Source organism: Lotus japonicus, chromosome 3, assembly GCF_012489685.1.
Source record: "Lotus japonicus ecotype B-129 chromosome 3, LjGifu_v1.2".
Classification (NCBI taxonomy): domain Eukaryota; kingdom Viridiplantae; phylum Streptophyta; class Magnoliopsida; order Fabales; family Fabaceae; genus Lotus; species Lotus japonicus.
In genome coordinates this window covers 17080763-17094955 of record NC_080043.1, presented here as the reverse complement: position 1 = coordinate 17094955, position 14193 = coordinate 17080763, and the positions used below count along the sequence as shown (strand labels likewise).

The window sequence follows — 14193 nt, the reverse complement described above, 5'->3', positions numbered from 1 at the left end:
TTATTATTTTAAATATAGACTTTTTTTTTAAAATATAGACTATAATTTTTTTTTTCTTAACTTAAAACGCAAGACAACAAACTAAGCATACAAGAATTTATTTTATTTTCTTAAAATAAAATGCAAGACAACAAACTAAGCACACAATATCTTAAAATGCAAGACAAGGAAAAACTAAGCACACAACACACAAATAACGTAAATAGTACGATACAAATCATCTTCAATCCTGAGACATTCCAAACTTTGCCCAGATGTGCTTCACTAGATCTGCTTGCAGTTCATGATGAACATTTGAATCACGCAACTCGGATCTAGCACGCACATGATTTGCAAAAGCGGGTAAAACCTCGGTCGAGTATGGTTGCTGTGTACTAGATCCACCTTCCCCAGATTGCTCAAAATCGGTCCAACGTTGAGCATATGTATCTCGTTCATCCTCGACAATCATATTATGTAATATGATGCATGACCTCATAATGATACTCAAGTCATCTATGTCCCACAAGCGAGCTGGTTCACGGATGATTTTAAAACGAGCTTGAAGAACTCCAAATGCACGTTCGATGTCCTTCCGACATCCCTCATGAACTTTTGCAAATAACTTATCGGGTTCACTTTGAGGAAGTCTAATCGTTTTGACGAAAGTTGGATAAGAAGGATAGATACCATCGGCTAGATAGTATGCCATATTATAGGGACGTTGATTCACAACGAAATTCACAGCTGGAGTCTTTCCCTGTTCCACGTCATCAAACACTGGTGACCGATCTAGAACGTTTATGTCGTTCAACGTTCCAGGACATCCAAAAAAGGCATGCCAGATCCATAGGTCATAAGTTGCAACTGCTTCAAGAATAACTGTTGTGGTTCCCTTATCCCCTCTAGTAAATTGACCTTCCCATGCTCTAGGACAATTTTTCCACTCCCAGTGCATGCAGTTAATACTCCCGATCATGCCTGGGAACCCCCGCATGTCATTAGCATGTAATATCCTTTGCAGGTCTTCTTGGGTTGGTGCTCTCAGGTACTGTTGCTCATACAATCGTATGATTCCTTTACAGAATCTACGTAAACACTCCAATGCTGTAGTACCTCCAATTTTGATGTACTCATCGACCGCATCTGCTGCCACACCATATGCTAACATTCGCATTGTTGTGGTACATTTTGCTAAGGGTGATATACCTTGTTTATTGGCTGCATCAACGCGTTGGGTGAAGTAGTTATCACTACTTGAAAGGCCATCAACGATTCGAAGGAAAAGATGCTTTTGCATCCGGTACCGACGACGAAACATTGCATCGTCATATGTAGGCTCATTGGCAAAGTAGTCGCCAATTAGCATCTGGTTTGCCGCTGTATGATCTCTACCGAGATATTTTCTACTACGAGGTGCAGCATCTTCTCGAATTTTTCTTCGACGCTCTCTAAATCGGTTGAGTACATAAGCTTCTTCAATTTGACTATTTTGAATGTATGCTGCAAGATCAAAAGGACACTCAGATGGATCCATTTTTTGTGAAATTTGAAGTAGATTGGAAGAGATTTGGGATATTGGTACATCAATGGAGCTATGAGTCCATATAAGTAGGTACATTGAATGGTGGTTGAGTGCCGGATTTGAAATAAGTTATCAACCAGAGTTAATTATCGGAAAAGGACAAGATTCGAATTGAGTGGCACATATTCAAACACAGTTACCCGAGAATCATAAAAGGCAAACACTACTGACCTAACACCACGGGCAAATTATTAAAGCAAACACTACAGACTTGACACCACTGGTGGATTTGAAATAAGTTATCAACCAGAGTTAATTATCGGAAAAGGACAAGATTCGAATTGAGTGGCACATATTCAAACACAGTTACCCGAGAATCATAAAAGCCAAACACTACTGACCTAACACCACGGGCAAATTATTAAAGCAAACACTACAGACTTGACACCACTGGTGGATTTGAAATAAGTTATCAACCAGAGTTAATTATCGGAAAAGGACAAGATTCGAATTGAGTGGCACATATTCAAACACAGTTACCCGAGAATCATAAAAGCCAAACACTACTGACCTAACACCACGGGCAAATTATTAAAGCAGACACTACAGACTTGACACCACTGGTGGATTTGAAATAAGTTATCGGAAAATGACAAGATTTGAATTGAATGGTACATATTCAAACACAGTTACCCATACATTAAAGCAAACATTACATAGCTGTCACCACTTGAAAATTATTAAAGCAAACATTAAAGCAAACACTACAGACTTCACACCACTGACAAGTTTGACCGATTACAGACAAAGACTCGCTTGAAATTAATTTCCAAATAGCTCTTTGGACAACTGCTCTAACAACTCTTTCTTACGGTCACTGAGATGCTCTTCCGAAGTTAGCTTTAGATACATACTAACTTTCTTAGCATTAGTCTTCTCTTTCATCGCATTAGTCTTCTCTTTCATCAATTCGTTAGTCTCTGCTTGCACCGATGCTATCTTTTCCAATTTTTCAAGCTCTTTCTCCTTGAAATGGATATAAGAATCCCACTCTTTGTCCACCACCTCGTCAGCATCTTCTCTAATTTTCTTTTTACTCTTTTTTTTAGCTGCCTCCCTACCCATTGGACGAGGAATTGATCCTATAGAGTTTGAGCCACTTGCATCACTGTCGTGTGATCTCTTAGATCCACTACTTCTCGAGCCACTATTTCCTCCTACCTGACTACAAAAACGTGGTTGATCACGGAGAACGCGCCATTCTTCCATCAAAGTAAATTGACCAATCTTCCCACTTGCGTATAATTCCTGCGCTCTTGCGATAACATCATCCTCCGACCAACCGCTTCGATGCTCACGCTTAGCGCTATCATAAGCGCCAATCCATTTACCCAGTCTTGTGTTCATATAATTCCAACGGTTTCGGCAGGCAACCCAATCGCGCGGAGGATCGAATGAGCAATGCTCATTACAATACTCAGCAATATCTCTCCAAAATGTTTCTCCTTTCTGGTTTCTTCCGACAACACTGTTTGTTCCGCAATTAATCCACCCACTAATTAGCACTAGATTTTGTGCAGTGTTCCATGCGGGTAAATGAGCTTTTTTGCTCTTAGGAGTGATTTCATTGACTTCATTATCAGCTGACCCGCCACCAAGATTGACTTGTGTTGAAAATTTCGGAAATTCCGCTACATCAACACTCGGAACATTTTCAGGAACCACTGGCATATAACCACTAGACTGAGGTGTTTGAGATGAATATCTCACAGATCCATAAGATGGATGAGAGTTTGGAACAATTGATGACTGGTTAAAATTTTGTATGTTTTGAGGAGGTTGGTACGAATATTGATTCGGATCTGGATAATAGTTTGGATTTCGAGGACGTTGGTTGGAGAATTGATGGGGGACTTGATAATAGTTTGGATTTTGAGGACGTTGGTTGAACAATTGATGTGGGACTTGATAATTGGTGGGATTTTGAGGATGTTGGTAAGAAATTTGATTTGGATCTTCATAGTTGTTGTGGTTTTGGTTGTAAAATGGGTTGTTTGAAGAATTCTGGGTGTTGAAATGGGGATTGTTGGGATCCATTTCAATACAAATGCTAATAGATAGATAAATAAGATGGTGAGAGAGATAATAAGAGAGTGAAAAAACTTGGTTTTTTTTTTCTGTGTCCAAATCAAACGAACCAAGTCTCTATTTATAGAGAAAAAAAATCATGAATTTTGGTATAATTTTTTTTTCAGAAAATTTTTTTTTATGAAATAATTGAGTTCAAAAGATAAGGAAAAACGAAATCCGGACGGACCAACCAGAAGCAGCCACGTGGCAGGGCCTGAAAATTTTTCTCTCTCTCCCCTGCACGCGCCTTGTCTGGGCGTGCAGGCCACGCGCCTGCGGTGGCCACTGGCCTTGCGCCACGTGGCACACCGCAGGCTGTTTCAACATGTTTAATTTTTTCAACAAAATCACCCTCTCTCTCCCCTTTCAACCAATTTCAACAAACCACTAAACCTATTAAACACAATCAAACACATTTCAACAAAGGATTCAACCATCCATTGTGGATGGTCTTATGTTGCATTCACTTTTGACTAGTGTTTACATGTTTTTAACATGGGGTTGTCTAAATAACTCATAGTAAAAATTGGGTTAAGTAACCCAATCTTAGATGTCCCAATAACATTATAACATGTGTCTTTATTAATTCAAATTAATTTCATTATTTTTATTTTATGAGCATTCATTTTATTAAATAGTCTATTTGCAAAATGAAACAATTAATTAGAATTATTACAATAGAAACCCTTTTTCCAAAAAAAAATTAAGAACCCTAAATTCTAATTTGGTGTTTCACTGTTTCTTAGTGTTCCACGGTTTCTGGGCATGTTTCGAGAGCCTCTCTAGAAGTACCTCCAGCCTCGCCGGGCTCTGACGACAACCAATTAGGAGCTTGTGTGCTCCTTGAAGGGTCTGAATTTCGGTGACTCTGTTTCTTCTTCTTCCCTTGTTTCTGCTTCAAAATGAGTAAAATGGCTTGATGTTTCACCAAGAATTGGTTCTGGAAGGTTTAATTTCTTTCAATGATGGAAAAGAAAAAGATAAATTTTAAGGTTTACATCAGTTTGGTTTTGGATCTTCTTCTTTCCCTTGCCCAGAAGCCGTAGAAGACTGGGTTCTAATTTTATTTTATTTTTTGGGAAAAGGGGCTCTATTTTAACTATGTTAATTAATTGGTTTATTATGCAAATAGATTATTTGATAAAATCACTATTATGAAAATATAAAATAAAAAGAATAATAAGATGAGTTGTAATTCATAAAGACACATGTTACAATGTTATTGGAACACCTAAATTTTGGGTTATTTCACCCAATTTTTATCATGGGTTATTTAAACAACCCCTTTTAACATTGTTTTTCCTTAGTGGCATATTTCTAATTGTCAGGATTATAATGAATGTATTCTTGTCTCTTGTGGACAGACAAATATGCAAAGACATATTGCTAGGAACAATGAATTAAGGTTGGAGGTGAAAACCATAATGCAACAAATTCACTTTCAAGAAGGTAAGCTCACCAAGATGTTGTAAAATTTGATTATAGTTCTCTTCCTTTCACTTTCGATCTCTTATTAATTTTAGAATTTAAAAGGGTAAATCAACACATTCCATATCAGTTGTAGCCTTTGCTGATATATAATTTTACGTGGTTAATATTGAGGCAAACTTAAAAATGTTGTTTGTGTTTTAAACAGCAGTCATGCCCCCCATATAATGACCAATAGTAAGATGATATGATGTCATGTCATCTCTTTGACCAGTAAATTTTATATTCCAAATTTTTTTTTGAGAGCAAAATGAATTTTTTCAATGGAAAGTAAAAGTCATGAGAACATTCCTCTCATGTAGAATTGAAAGAGGATATCAAAAAGCCTTGTCCAGCATCATCCTATTGTGGTGTTTAAGTTTCTCATGAAAGAGCCTCATTAAAACCTCCCAAGGAAAAATCCTGTGGGAAAAACCCTAAAGGAGGAAAAAGAGTGCTCAAACAAGAGACAACACCCAAGCTCTACTTCTCAAAAACACTGGAAAAACATCCCTCTACAAAGCATTGACAGCTCACAAAGATAAAGATAAAAAATCTGACTTCCAAAGGCCCAAATTTATGCCATTTGTGCAACCAAAAACCACCAAATAATCAAATATTCCTCTTCTTTCTATAGCACCCAGTAAATTATGGCATTCCCAAGAGAAAACGTGGGCATTGCTACCAATGAAATAAATTTGGAAACCTTCACCTCTTCTCGCAACACAACTTTCTTCAAGCACCTCACACCTGTACAAAACGTGGCTTTGCTACCAATGGAAAAAATGGAATCCTTCACCACATAGCACAATTGCACAAACTAAGCAAGATAGTGACAGATGCAATTAACAAATACGCATGATTCCAAAGCCAAAATCGCTTACAAGCTAGCCCACCTCTACAGACTAGGCAAAAGCAAGGAAAATTCACTGAACAAACCACACCTCTTTAAGCCTTCCATGATAAACCAAAAGATACCACAACAAAGAACAACTGCAACGCCCCACTTTCATGAATGAAGATATCAAGGAAATATACTCAATCAGACCACAACAGCAAACCAAATTGCAGCAAAGATAAGCATATCACTTACTATCTGGGACCATCTACCAGTTCTTCATAGTGCCTTCCATTGCTACTGAATCATTGAAAAAAACAAGATCCTTTGTAATCCTTCGAAAAAAAAACTACCGCTTCAATAGCAAACCCAGCCCCAATATTTTTAGAGAAGAAACCAAGGACTTCATTTCTACAATTTCTCAGAATTCCGCCTATGCCACTTATCCTAGCGCAACCTCTTGCAGCCCCAACAACAATTACTTTAATTATCCCAAATTTTAGTCCTTAAACTTTTTAAATTTTTCATTTTAGCCTCTAGTTTTTATATATTTTAATTATTTTTGTAATTAAAAAAACAAAAAAAAACCTAAAATAAGATTCTATTTTTCTCTGTAACAAAAAAAAACTTAAAATTAGATTTTAGAAGAATTCATGAACCCTAATTTATCCTCTGGTAAATTATCGGAAAACAAAAATTCATCCTCTTGCTCTGTTTGGCGGCAGCCTGCCGTGGTGGTGTCTCCACCGCCGCGATTCCTTCCATTGCACCACCATGTTCCAGCTTCATTTTGAGCACGGGCCTCCTCCCTCGTTCCAGATTCCTTCCTTTGAACTGCAAGTCCACCTCCGTCCAAAACACATCATTCGCTGCAAGCCCCCTCGCTTGTCGCCGCAAGTCTTGTTTATTGCACCTTCGCCACAAGCTCCTTTTGATATGACGAAAATCACTTCGTTTCCAGCAGTCATTTCTAAATTATATTGTTAATAACTGTTAGTATTGTTTCTTCTTGTGTTTTGGAAGTTTGCATCCGGGAACCGAGTTGATCCTATCAAATATTAGAAAAGTATTGCAATTGTAGAGTATAAAAAATGGTAATGGATGTGGCTATCAACAGTCAACTTTCGGGATGAACAATAAATTAGTTGAAGCAAGGATTGAAGGGTTTGTCATGGTTTTGGTGTTAACTTCCAATTTAAATTCAAATTGAATTTAGCAAAACAGAGGTTTGAACGCAGTGCTTGCTTCAGGGTTGAATTCCACCTCGCAGCCCTAATGAAGAACATAGTTGAACAGATTGGGGATTGAAACTAGGTCAAGGGTTTTTAGATTTTACCCCAAATTAGATTTTACCCAAAACAAGATTAAAATTAAAAACATAAAACACTTTATGATAATTTCATTGATTTAATATAATATGGTACATTTCTTTATACAAATAGCAGAGGGACTGGAATTTGAATTTCATAAGTTACATTGACATGGCACCCACAAGACACTCACTTACCACATGACATTTGTTGATTGGGTAATATAGAAATAACATTGTAATCCCCCTTCAACAACCATCATGTAAAAGTTTGCCTAATATTGGTCCTAATCTTCTATTAACTTTCTTTGTTTGGACGTAGCGGTGCTTCATATTATGTGTAAAATTTGGTAGGTAATTAGTAGTATAATCAAGTTGGTGAGTTAAAAAGTCAAAACAATTCAAAATGAGTAAAGAAATATCTAGCTGACAATGGTTTGTGTTTGTAGATTGTTACATGGAAATTGGAATATGATCTTTAAGTAGATGGACTACTACGAAGTATTTTGCTTTAACCTTACATTTAATTTTATGCTTTTATTTTATGAATTAGTAGTAAGTAATATCCTTGGAACAATACATTTGACTTAGATAAAGATATATGTCTACTGTAAATTGAGAAATGAAATTTTATGGTTTGATTAGTTGGTTTTTATGGGTGTACTTGGAATACACTATACTACCTAGTAAATGAGATTTCATGATTTCATTTTGAATATAATTTTTTCACATGTGCTTAGAGAGTTCATTTTGATCTTAGTAGATTTGTTATAAAATACTTCATTTTTTTCAGCATTAAACAATACAAAAAGAGAGGAAATTCAACAATTGAGGGTATGGATTGGGCAAGCTAATGGAGGAAATATGAATTGTGCTTCATTTGGAAATGGACAACTATACTGCTCCAATAATCAGACCTTGAACAATACTTTAGCTGCACAACAACTTCAACAAGCTCAAATTCATTTTCAAGAGCAATATAATCAAATTCAGCAGCTAGAACGTTTCAACAACATCAACTATAATAGCAGCTATGAGAATTGCAATCACAATGACAAAACGATCAACTTCAGGAGCAATAATTGTTTGAGCAACATAGACTACACCAAAAACAACAATATTCGTAGCCGCAACACAAATAATAACAACACCCAAAGCACCAATAAAAGCAACAATGTCAATTAATAAGAATTTGGAAAAGAAATCAGATACAAAGATTGGGCTTAAGGAATTGAAAAACTATAATTTTCGTTTCTCTTCTCCATTACCTTTAATTACCCCTTATCATGTGTTTAGAGTTTGTTTAGCAAAGTCATGTAATACTTATTGTTCATAAATAGTTCAAACAATCCTATTTAGAGATTATGAATTATGAATTTTATTTTTTTTATGTGAATTTTTTTAGTACCTCTGGTTATAAATATAGGTGGTAGATTTATATTCACTATGTTTGTCCCCATAGGATAGCTCAAGTGGTAGGAGTTTGGGGACATATGAGTTGAGTAAGGGGAGGTCCAGAGGTCGACTCCTGACGTGTGCAATTTATCTTTCCAATGTAAAAAAAAAATGTTCACTATGTTTACCTTATATTGCTTTTACTTATGGCTATCTCTCCATAAGAAGTATGTTGTTTGTATTAGGAATCATTTTGCCTCATGCTTTGTACGCAAAAAATGCAGCCAACATGATTTGAACTGAAAACCTTCTGGTACTTATCAAAGGTTATGTCTGTCAATGAACCATTGTGATTATTTTAGCATAATGATAAACTTGAAAGAATATATCTTTTATATTTAGTCACACCAATATATAATGTCTGGATCCGTCCCTGCTCACATGGATGATTATTTAACCACACTCACTTAGTGTAACCGCCCAATTTCTCGAGAGTCACTTTATTAGTAACATTTTCCAAAAACGTGTGTAAATTTTTATTGAAACTTAAACCTTTTCAAAGAATGAATAATAAAACATTTTGATTGATTGAAAATTGTGTAAGGAACTCACATGTTCTTAGTCTAAAATAGATTTAATCATCTGTTAAGCCTTATGTCTTTGAATTTTTTTTTATAAATTTGCCAGCATAAATTAAGAACTATACAGCAAAGAAGCCAATACATCAAAGTCTTATGTCTATGAATGAAAATATGATTTGTTAGTCATAAAACTCACTTTCTTAATTATATGAAGAACCCATATTCAGAAGTAGAGAATTATTGCTATCCACTGTTTTTACCCTAAATTTCTATCAATTATTATTACACCAAAAAACTTTGATTTCTTGTTTTGATATTTTTAGTTTATCTTTTGTTCGTCGTTCGGATAACGCTGTTGCTGACTATTTGGCGAAGCATGCCTCCACCTTTCAGATTGCTGTTTGGGTGGAGGAGGCTCCGGCTGCTGTTTTACCGCTTCTTGATGCGGCGGGCCTTGCTATTTCTTCTTAATTAATGGAGGTTGATTTCAAAAAAAAAGGTTACCTATCACATAATGATTTTGATTTCAGAAAAATTATACAAGAGAACATGGGGAGAGCTGGATTTGACACCCCAACCCTTAGATTTCACACCCCCAATTTTCGGATTTTCGGGTTCCGAATTATTTCGGAATCTTATATTCCGAAATTAATTCATGATTTGTAGTGCAAAATACATGTAACATCCCACTTTTGAGTGAAAAAATACTTCGGAAACCTTATTTCTGAAATATTAGTTTCCGAAATTGGGGTGACATTTCTAATGAGTGGGGTGCTAAATCTAGCTGCCGAACATGCACATGAGAGGGAAAAGCAAGGAAGATCATGAACCTCTCCTCAACGATAAGAGAAATCCAAAATCCCCTCACCATACCCAATCGTTCTTCTCATTGTACTCCACGTCCACATCTTTCTTTCACCTTTTTTCCTCTTCCCCTTTTCTATCTCTCCCATTTCCACCTCATAAAAACCCTCCAAACTTTCAACTCTTTCTGCTTTCTCAACTGAAAAAAATCACACACTCACATTCCTCTCTCTCTCTCTAGAATGGCATCAACGGCAGCAGCACCAACCGCTTTCTCTCTCCTCCGCTCCACCACCACCTCCTCCACCACCACCGCCACATCCTCCTCCCGCGTCCACCTCTCGTCCACCTTCGGCGTCCGCCCACTCAGGCGGCTGGGATTCTCGGCGGCGGACCCGTTACTGGCGGTGAATGTTGCATCCAGAGTTGCGGCGGTGAGAGGGAAGGGAGTGAGAGCGGTGGCCGCGATGGCGAAGAAGAGTGTCGGAGACTTGTCCGCGGCGGAGCTCAAGGGGAAGAAGGTGTTTGTCAGGGCGGACCTCAATGTCCCTCTTGATGACAACCAGAACATCACCGATGATACCAGGATCCGTGCTGCCATACCCACCATCAAGCACCTTATTCAGAATGGTGCTAAAGTTATCCTTACCACCCACTTGGTAAGACTGTGATTTAGTGGATTCTCATGTTAATTTTTCACTTGAATTTGTTATGTCATGATTTTTATTCTCACTTAACACAATTGAGAATGTGAAACTTTTATGATTCAGCTTGTGATTCTAAGCTTTGGAATTTTTTAGCTCCTTTGAGATGCTTTATGATTCATTGCATTCAAATTACTTTTTTGAGTTTTTCTACCAAGTTTAATGTAAATCAATATGTTAGTGAAAATAAAAACTTTACTGGAGTAAAAATTGAATAGTTGTTTTGAGACCATAGATGGAATCTGTTGAATTCAAGTCAGAGACTAGAAATTAAGCAAAAGCAGAATGTGGGTTTGAATGATCACTTTGGAGGACGAAATGCCGGAGCTATAACTATTGATTGAAAAATTGGAGTAAATTTTAATAGCTTCATATTTAGCTGTAAATGTAAATGTATTTTATTTCAAACAGTCATTGATTTTTTCAGTTAAAAGTTGTAACTTTGTATTGTATTATCCTCTAAAGTGCACACCGGTTACTTTAGAGATAAAGGGTTTTTGGTGGATTATTTGATCATTGTTCTTGATGGTAGATTCAGCTTTTGCTATTTTATAACTGAGTTCTGTGTTTCAAGGAAAACATTTTGTTGATAGTCCGTAGTCCGTGCCTATGAAAGTGGTTACTTCTGAACTAGATTACGGAGGATCAACCAGAATCAATGGTGCTGATATTTGTGGACTGTGGAAATTTTGAATTTCTTGTTGTAGTTGTGAGATTAATATCTAAAGGAAATGGTTTTGATGGTTGAAAATTCCAGTTTTGTTTGTGTTACGTAGTTAGTAGGCTCTCTTGGTAATATAAATGTAATTTTCCTTTGCAAAAACAGAGTAGATTATATAAACAGAGGTCTGAACTTGTTTAACCATTGTGACTTTTGATTGAATTTCCAGGGACGGCCAAAGGGTGTCACTCCCAAATACAGCTTGGCACCTCTTGTACCCCGGCTCTCCGAACTCATTGGCATCCAGGTGTGCTATTAATATATGAAAAGAGATAATTTACTACTGTTGTGATTTTTGGTGGATAATTCCAATATTCCTTACTTCTTTTCACAGGTTGTCAAGGCTGATGACAGTATTGGTCCAGATGTAGAAAAGCTGGTGGCTTCTCTTCCAGATGGAGGTGTTCTACTTTTAGAAAATGTGAGGTTTTACCCTGAGGAAGAAAAGAATGACCCTGAGCATGCAAAAAAACTTGCCTCTCTAGCAGATCTGTATGTTAATGATGCCTTTGGTACTGCTCACAGAGCACATGCATCAACAGAGGGGGTCACTAAATACTTGAAGCCATCTGTTGCTGGTTTTCTTTTGCAAAAGGTGGGTTTATCTCTCCACTGCTTCTAAATCATTATCAACAACTAACCCAAAATATTTCTGTGGACTATCAAAATAATGTTCTTGAACTTCATAGCAATTTCTTTAACATGATTCATGTTATAATAAGTTGCATTACTTGATGTGAAGTAATTTTCATGTCAAATGCAAATAATTCTTCAGGGAAAACTTGTTCGATTATTTTCAAAAAAGTTTAATCTACATTTTATCAAGAGAAATGCCTAATACACACTCTTTTCAACGTTAACATGAGGGTGTGTTGGGTCCTACTCCTAAATTAATTGATTTCGACCAATAAGAGGGTGTGTTGGAAACAGTATATTGTTAGCACTCTTCATTTTATCAATATTATTGTAATTATAATTATTTTTCACATGTATCTTTTCATGTTTTAGGAACTTGACTACCTTGTTGGGGCAGTATCAACCCCAAAAAGACCGTTTGCTGCCATTGTGGGTGGTTCCAAAGTTTCATCTAAAATTGGAGTGATTGAGTCACTTCTAGAAAAAGTTGACATCCTTCTTCTTGGTGGAGGAATGATCTTCACATTTTACAAGGCTCAAGGCCTCTCAGTGGGTTCATCCCTTGTAGAAGAAGATAAGTTGGAACTTGCTACAACACTAATTGCAAAAGCCAAGGCAAAGGGAGTGTCGCTCTTGTTACCTAGCGATGTGGTGATTGCAGACAAATTTGCTCCTGATGCAAACAGCAAGGTTTGATTTCTAAGCTACTTTAGATCAGATATTGGTCGGAGGATCTGGTCAGCTAAACCACTTAAACTATGAATGAGTTTTTTTCCCATTAGCGATGTACTTTAATGTGTGTTACTCATTCAGAAACATTTGCGGAAAGAATTTAAACTCAGCATTTAACCCTTTCAGATCGTGCCATCATCTGCCATCCCTGATGGGTGGATGGGATTGGATATTGGTCCAGATTCCATTAAATCATTCAGTGATGCATTGGATACTACCCAAACCATCATATGGAATGGACCCATGGGAGTGTTTGAGTTTGACAAGTTTGCTGTTGGGACAGAGGTATGCAAGAACATCCTCATATATTCATATTATGGTAAACATGTTCGCAATCAATATATATGTCACTCTAAAGTGATGCATACTCTCAGAAATATGCAGTAGGAGTCAGTGTGTATTTGGATACTAGTTGAGTTCACATGAAAGCACATTCATTGGATAGCAGTTGAGTTAACGTGAATGCACTTTCATCTCAATCTATAAAAAGAGTTTCGTTCACTTTTTGCCTCGAAGTGAGTGCTAACGGGTATCCAAACATAGCCTTAAGAAGAGTTATGTTCACTTTTTGCCTAAAAGTAAGTGCTAATGCCCGTTAGAGCTGGCGTCAATGGGTATCCAAACATACTCTCATCTTCCTAATGGAACTTGTACTTATTGCAAACTATATGCTTGTTCATTTATATCATAGGAAAGATTGTGTTGGATCAGGGATTCAAATGTCATCTGGAGTTACTACAACCTATTCCATTTTGTGCGGCTAATAATTATGTATATAATTTATACTTTGTACCCTTCTTTCAGGCTATTGCAAAGAAGTTGGCTGACCTTAGTGGAAAGGGGGTGACAACTATTATTGGAGGAGGAGATTCAGTTGCAGCTGTGGAGAAAGTAGGAGTTGCTAGTGTCATGAGCCACATATCTACTGGTGGTGGTGCAAGTTTGGAGTTATTGGAAGGCAAAGAGCTTCCTGGTGTCCTCGCTCTCGATGAAGCCGTACCAGTCGCCGTGTAAGACAATTTTCTTCAGCTTGGAAGTTTAACCCACCTTGGGGTTCAATGTTCTCACAACCTTGTAAAAGAGCTTATGTTGTAGGACCCTTCCGAGTTTGTTAGTGTAAATTTTATCATGCTTGAGTTATTTGCTTCATTCATAAATCACATGTAACTGTAAACCCAGCTGAGAGCCATAAATTCAAATAAATCCAGTAGTTGCTACCTACCACAAATTTTTTGCAATCAGCTTTCATCTTTTGTCACACTCTTGGTCCTTGAATATAAGTCAAATCTGTTGGCATTGCATGCCTTGAGCTTGTGGGATGATTGCGTGCACTTTGTTTATAAAGATGGGGAAATTCATGTGAATCTAAACT

General features: G+C 37.0%; 1 protein-coding gene across 1 annotated transcript; it reads left to right on the top strand.

The window, feature by feature from the left end:
• The first annotated feature begins 10155 nt into the window (after positions 1-10155).
• Positions 10156-14049, top strand: LOC130743275 (phosphoglycerate kinase 3, cytosolic-like). The gene is made up of 6 exons (XM_057595448.1): positions 10156-10687; positions 11623-11700; positions 11788-12048; positions 12462-12779; positions 12948-13106; positions 13626-14049. The coding sequence occupies exons 1-6, from the start codon at positions 10271-10273 to the stop codon at positions 13833-13835; spliced, it is 1443 nt and encodes a 480-aa protein (XP_057451431.1). The 5' UTR covers positions 10156-10270; the 3' UTR covers positions 13836-14049.
• Positions 14050-14193: the final 144 nt, after the last annotated feature.